Source organism: Monopterus albus, unplaced genomic scaffold (assembly GCF_001952655.1).
Source record: "Monopterus albus unplaced genomic scaffold, M_albus_1.0 scaffold23.1, whole genome shotgun sequence".
Lineage (NCBI taxonomy): Eukaryota > Metazoa > Chordata > Actinopteri > Synbranchiformes > Synbranchidae > Monopterus > Monopterus albus.
Genome location: NW_018127903.1, coordinates 3,448,443 through 3,455,782, shown reverse-complemented (window position 1 = coordinate 3,455,782; position 7,340 = coordinate 3,448,443). Strand labels below are relative to the sequence as shown.

At 41.6% G+C, this 7,340-nt stretch overlaps 1 protein-coding gene across 1 annotated transcript in view; it reads right to left on the bottom strand.

The window, feature by feature from the left end:
* Positions 1–2,774: 2,774 nt before the first annotated feature.
* Positions 2,775–7,340, bottom strand: part of LOC109957038 (transforming acidic coiled-coil-containing protein 1-like) — a 14,323-nt gene continuing 9,757 nt past the window's right edge. Inside the window, exons 7-14 of the mRNA XM_020594608.1 lie at positions 6,419–6,571; positions 6,249–6,325; positions 6,024–6,067; positions 5,610–5,770; positions 4,921–5,027; positions 4,726–4,846; positions 3,482–4,601; positions 2,775–3,427 (exon numbers count right to left, since the gene is read on the bottom strand). Coding sequence (XP_020450264.1) covers positions 4,533–4,601; positions 4,726–4,846; positions 4,921–5,027; positions 5,610–5,770; positions 6,024–6,067; positions 6,249–6,325; positions 6,419–6,571 — 732 coding nt within the window. The 3' untranslated portion in view covers positions 2,775–3,427; positions 3,482–4,532. The remainder of the gene's footprint in view (positions 3,428–3,481; positions 4,602–4,725; positions 4,847–4,920; positions 5,028–5,609; positions 5,771–6,023; positions 6,068–6,248; positions 6,326–6,418; positions 6,572–7,340) is intronic.

Sequence of the window (7,340 nt, the reverse complement as noted above, 5' to 3'; positions counted from 1 at the left end):
AGTCCTGACAGGACAGAGGATGAGCTGCCCTGACCTCCTGGTTTCAACACTTCATGCTTAGTCAAAAGTCTGGGGTTAGCGGTTTCCTCTGTGTTGAGCCTGCCTCCTTCATAGGTGCAGAAACACCAAATACCTGCATCTGTTTTCTTTCATTTGCTAAAAATTTGTGTCCTCCTGTTAAGAGGAAGTGGTTACATGTCATATGACCTGCCTGAGGACAGAGACCTACAGCACCTCGCTGATTTCATATCCTGTGGTGACTGCAGAGGATTGAAGTTACACGGTTGCAGAAGGAAGTCTTGAAGTTTCCACAGAGCCCATGTTTCTGCTGAAAGATTGTTTTTTCTACTGTACATTTGCCTCTACATGTAGGCTATGTTTTTACATCAGGGACATTACCATGAACACACATTTCTTTTCTCCCACATTTAAAGGTCATGTGTAGGATATCAAATGCCAAACCAAGGTGAGCTTACCCACACACAAACACACACTGTACACACACAGACATAATGGTGTAATTATATCTTTATTCAGACAAGGTGAACAGACAAAATGATTAAATCACTAAACACATCATTGCAAATGTTTTTAAATGTAAATATTATAGTATTAAAATGTTCAGTTTTCTTTTGCTTTGCCATGTCAACAGCAAATGCGGATAACGTGGGTCTATGGTGTTGAGTGAGCGGTGCCCTAATTACTCACAGAGGCACCTAACAAAAATACACCAGGGTCCCATTGGCCAGGCCAGAGCTGTGAGTAGGTGTGCTTCACTTTGCACACATTATTCACCATAAACACACTTAGGTTCACACCTTGCTTTACATTACTTGAAAGTGAGCATACCACTACAGTTAATGAAGATACTATTATTAGGTGACAGTTTCTTTTTTTAAAAAGAGACAAACATGATAAAAGCAAAGATGCAGACTGGTTCAGTGCATCAGCTCAGCTATCAGAAGCACTCATTAGATATAACACTTGTTTTCGCCCCAGTCTCAAACCACATGAACCTTTCTGCAACTCAAATCCTATTTTAAAAACTTGGATGAAAATAAGTGTCTCTGGACAGATGGATTACATGACAATAAACAGATAAGGAAGAGGTGATGAATCCCCGGATGAGTTTACAGCTGACTGAAGACCATACGTACTAGCAGGGCTGTGATCAGTGGGACGGGGCTGGAACCCAGAGCCCCTGCACCATTATGATGGTAATCCCCGTGGCTGTGGCTCCTGTGGGGGCCGTTACAGTTATCGCCAAAGCAACACTCCATCTTGGTTCCAGAAGTGGCACCACGTGCTTTGTCGCAGAAAGCCTTGTACGTGCATGACTTCATCACGGTGTCTGAAAGAGCCAGGGTGGAGCGTGGGCGGGTTGGGTGCAAGGCCAGCAGACATTCATATTTAAATTGCTTTGAAGTGACTGAAGACTGAATCCTTGTATTAATTTGGAATGATGCTGTGAACCCAATGAACTCCCTCCCTACTGCCACTGCTGCATTATTAACACTGACTTCACTTTGTCAGTGGAGACCAGATGGAGAATGTAACTGCCACCTCACACAAGAGAGTTGTCAGTCCGATACTGGCCTCTAGTGAGATTTTTGCACTACTGTGTCCTATACTCCTGTGTGTTTGCATGTATGTGCTTACTCACTAGGTCCCATGATGGTGGAGCAGGCATCAGCATACTGAGGACAGGAGTTGGAGCCCTGTCGGTTGCAATCGTCCTCATTGGATGCCACACATGTGTGACATTTGAGGGTGTAGTCTTTGCAGACAGAACAGGAGAGAGCACCTGACTTGAGACTAAGCATGTATGCTCACAGGCAGGTGTGTGCTCTTATTAGTCCATCCACCCCACTATGCACACAGTGTTGCAGGTTCATTTAGTAGACATACATACACGACCTTCTGTCCCCTCCTCAAATTTATGACTCAGACACATTTCCAAGTTATAAATGTCACAACAACTTAGTATATAGATTTTGCCTTCACATGATCTAAATTTATGTCTATTGTTTTTCTGAACTTGCTGGTTTAAATCTATGACAGACTTATCTGGAAGCTGTCCCAAACTGTGCCTCAGGCTAAAACTGCTCTGCTGCTGAGGAAATTAACAAGTCTGCTTTGAGGAGAGAAAAGTCCTGGATCTTCTGTATCACAGTGATTTGTCTGACTATTACTAATCACCTAAACCCTTCTCCATCGCCAGAAATATCCAAATCTAGCATTGGTGCCGGTATTGTGGACACTTACTGTAGCAGGCCAGAGAGATGAACAGTAGTATGGTGAGAGCAGTCTTCATGGCGCCTGGCTAATGGGTCACCGTCTTCAAGAGCTGAGGAGTCTCTGATGAAGGGGACACCTGGAGCTGAGGTGGAGGAGGAGAGGCTTTAGGCATGGAAGGTGTCTGAGGGTATTAAAGTCTTATCTGTGTAATCTCCATCTATGCTGCACAGCCAGCATCCTGAAGTAATAGACTTAAATGAGCAAGTCTTTAACAGGGAGACAATAACAGTTCATTGTTGTAAAGCCATTAGTCTGGGGTTTAACAGACTTCTGTAGTCATTTATTTTCAAAGTGTGGGCACAGAATGAAGCTGAAGCTGCTGGAAAGCTCAGTGTCTCACATGTGAAAGGCATCGTGACCTCAGTTTGGGTTTGTGTGTGTATAATGTATGATGTAAGAATTCATACAGCAATCAGGAAGGGTGCCACATCAGCTGTGAACCTGTGGAACTGTTAAAACACAGTAACGAGACAAAGTTATAGAACAAATTATACTGTATTTATGTTTATTCAGCAGCTCTACACACAGTCCCCAATGTATCAGTACAAGTGTGAGACTGACATGTATAATTTACAAATTCAAACTGAATAATATTTTATAAACAACAAACCAGCTGTGTAACAAGAGGTGACAGGACATTAGAATGGCACAAATATAAACAGCAGCATGTTGGTGGGCTTGTGTCAAAAGTGGATGCACACAGTGGTAAAGAGGCTGGACATTCAAACTTTACAAATGACTGACTCCACTGAAGTGATTAGTGAAAACTATAAAGTAATACAATTAGAACTTGTTTCAGTTTCTTTGTCCAGTCCATGATTCCTGATTTGAATTGCATACTGTTTTGTATTGAGGCCAAAAATGTGGCTTATTTTGTTGAATGGAAAGAAAATGTCTTCTGTAGAAAAAAGCTAGTATTTAAAAAAATGAATTTTAAAACCAGAACCAGTAATTAAATATTTTCACTGATAATCAAGCCACTAAGTCCCAGCCTAAGTTATTACTAAAGCCGTGTGCTGGAAACATCTATGAAACTTAACATGCAAAGAAACAGATTTATGTGTTGCACAACTAGTGCACTGCTGTAAATCCAGAGCTCATGACACACGCAGTAAGCAGCAGACAAAACCTTCCAAAGCTGTCAAATTCCTTATTTCCTTTTGCAGTAAGCATCAGACAAAACCTTTTACAAAGCTGTCAAATTCCTTATTTCCTTTGTGGTAAGAGGTAAATGTGATTAAAAAACAGAAGAACTGTTGACACATTGGAGCACTTGCATTGCTAACTGTGTTTTAATTTGATCAAGATGTTCAGGACACTTATCACAGAATAGTTAATGTACACTGGTTCAGATGATTTCGGTCCCTCTCTGTATTGATTTTGTGGATTGGACAAGACAATGCCATTAAAGTTCATACATCACAGTAAAGTCTAGGATTGTCAGGGTATTACACACCTCTGTGACTGACACACACCATGTAGTTACTTCAGCTGTTCAGAATCCCAACTATGTCGTAGTGTAAACAAGGTAAAGCAAACACTGTGAATGTTTTACAGCTGCAGCTTCACTGACGTGGTCGAGACTCATTCTGGTTTCAGTGCTGCTCTTGAACAAGGACTACTGTATTTCCTCAAATAATCTTAAATCCTCCCCCCCCCGTGAAGCTTGAGTTTAACCCTGACCTCACTCTGCCCCACAATTCCCCTGAGCTTCTCTCTTCTTGTTTACATTATAAAAATTTATTGATGGATTGTTGCTTTAATGTATCTCAATACTCATCAAAACCACATGAAAGAACAAGCCCAAATGTAACTCTATAACAGCTCTCCAGCCTGCATTCAATCTGAAGTCATCCCACAAAAGGAATTTCTGGGAATTTAAACTGATAAACTGCTGGGAATTCAAGTTGAGTCACAAGCATGTTGTTGTTCACTGGCATGATGGACAAAAGTGCAATGGGTCCAGATGACCTCATAATCAGAACTAAAGACAAACGAAGCGGCCGCATATAACAAAGCCCCAACAATGACTGACATGTACAGAACCTTCTTGAGTCAGGTCACATGTAGTGCAATCGTAGTGTAGAGAACTTAGACATCTGTACATAAGCAGCTTCTGAGATGCAGGGTTGGCGCATGGTATAAGATCTGCGTCTTGGCTGGGGGCATGCACTTGATGTCACTGTAGGCAGGACGAGAAGGCAGGGTGGTGGCTGATTCACAGGAAGTACTGTTCAGTCTATTTTTCCCATTTTGGCAATCAGCTCGTCACAGATCTTAGTGAGCTCTTCAATTTCTTGATTCTATGACAACACAGCAAATGAGTACATTTAATTCACATCTATATACTAAATTACAGCACTAAGACGCAGAAAATCTGTCTCATCATGTATTATAAGTATGCAGAAAGATGAGGATGTCTCTGACCTTCTGCTGCAGAGCGTGTTCCAGAGATTCATTCCTCATCTGCTCCTTCCTCAGGCTGGCGGTCAGCGCTGTGTTCTCTGAGCTCGCCTTCGCACGCACCTGAGCGATCTCCTCATTGGCCCTTGCAGAGACATGGAAAAAGGGAAATAAACATATAGTTCATACCTGACTGACTTGCAGTCAGTCTCTACATACTTGTCTAGTTTCTCCTCAGCATGGAGTTTAAGTGTCTGGTATCTCTGCTCCTCCTGCTTCACTCTGGTCAGATACTCCTGAGCACACTTCTTCAGCACCTCTTCATTCTGTTCAAGGAAACCGAGAACAACTGCCGTGTTACCTGGCATCACCCTTACACAGAGAAAGCTGATGCAACATTGCGTCTCCTTTCATAGTTCTAATATTTGTCCTATCAAGTATCTAATTTATGCATTTGAGTCTGAAGCGGTGGCAATTCTTTTAACCCTTTCTTATTTTTTTTTCCAAACATTGTAGTTCTTCTGCTTCTAATCTTTCTGAATTCCTGTAGTTAGACAAAGTCACACATTTACTCCTGGAAGCTGCTCAACATAACCACCACAGCTGTTCCAATAAGCAGCTGCTCGGGTCAAGTTGCTGGTCAAATGGTGGTCAAAATTTGGGCAGAAATCAAGTGGGTGGGGAGTGGGGGTGGTATTTGTTCAGTGAGAGAACTATATCTGAGGGCCAGATTTATCCAGTGACCTTCAATTTAAACCAGTTGCTCTCACGACCACTTCCCCTAATCATAGAATACCTTCCAAACGTAGTCTGACCAACTATCTGCCGATCATCACCTAAAGCAGGCACTTTCCACAAGTGGTGATCTAGTCATGAACCTGTGCCCTTATGAATCTATGGCCCCTTACCCTCTTAAAGCCCTCCAAGGTGTTCTTCATAGTTTCATAGCGTCGAAACATATCAGACAGGGAGCGCTCCACGGAGGTCAGGTCTGCTACAGCGGCTTCCTTGTCCGCCATCACTGCATGCAAGGCCTGCTGGGAGCTCTGCTTGTTGCGCTGCTCGTCTTCTGAGAACAGTGAAGGAGATGATTGTGGAGTGATAAGTAACTCATTTCATGTGCTCAGTCTGCTAACATTGAATGTATGACACATTTACCAAACAAAAAGGGATACATCTAAAAACAAATCACAGTGTTGTCCTAAATCACTACAACAAGCAGTTAAACGTATAGTTAGATGAAAAATAAAAGTCTGTTCTGTACATCTGACCCATCAGGTCAAATGTTTTGGTAGGCTGAATCTTCTAACACATCAACTCACCGATCATTTGAGCGATTGTCTTCTCATATTCTGCAACTATCTTCCTGTAATAAGACAAAAAACATCATGGGTCTTACTTAGCTTAATGAGTTGTTGTTTATAAAGATCATATTTACATAACCAATAAATCTGGTTGACTGTCAAAACCTCACGTCCGCCCACAAAGTGAAGGTCAGTTGTCTATGATAGTTGAGTAAAAGGCACTGCAGCAACATGTTTTCTGACCTCATCTCATTGACTTCTTGTCTGCTGTCCTCGTACTTGCTCTTCCAGTCATTGACTTCCACCTCTTTAGTGATGATCTGAAAAGAAATTCTGACTGTGAGCAGAACTGTGCATATGAACAAAACCTTATGGAACGCACAATCTGAAAGCAAACATTAATGAGCGTGCACCTCCTCCCTAATGAGGGTGAGAACGGCCTGTTTTTCTGCCTCACTGATGGAGATGGAATCCAGGACCGGACTTCTTGTTTTCTGCACTCCACTTCCCTCCGACTTGTTCTTTGGTTTGTATGTGTCCTCGTACTGCTGAGAGCAGAAGAAATTTAAGAATTTATAAGGTGTTCATGATTATAGCAAGTAGCATTCTGCAATACTGCCACAATACTGTCAAAACTATACCTCTTACTCTAAGAAAATCTCATTTTTCCTCAGTTTTCCCCCACACTGGTTTGTCGTCTTTTAATATTTGTCCAAATAATTTCACGGCAAACTTTACAAATGTTTCTTTCATGAGTATAAAATACATAATTTTCTGCTTCCATTGTTTTATATATACTATACTTTGCTCTCTCTCTCTTTCTAAATGTGTGCTTTTTCTTTATCAAACTTCTCGTACCCATCCTTACTTTCAGCCGTCATTCTCACACATCACTATCTTCTTGTCCTCCCCTGTCTCTCTCATTTTGTCCTTCCCTGGATTATAAGAGTCATACTCTAATCTCCCAAATGATAATCTAAATCCATCCGTCACCCGAGTAGATGAACATAGTGGCAGAGTGGCACCAAGTACCTCCTTCTGTCCTACAGCACAGGAACGCACTCATCAAAGAAGTGGTCATAATGCAGGTTTATATACTCTACTATATATTACATCTTTAAATCCCAGCACAATTTACTTAACATTTTCTCATTTACTGTGTAAATGAAAAAATGTTTTTTTCTCTGCTGCTGATGGCAACAGTTCAGTTCGATGAACAACAGTGTTTCAGCCTCACCTAGTGGTCACAGGTGGTGTAGCCAATAAAGAGTAATCTAAAATCTAACAACATACATGATGGTGAACCACTGTGATGTCATATTAACAGACTATGTG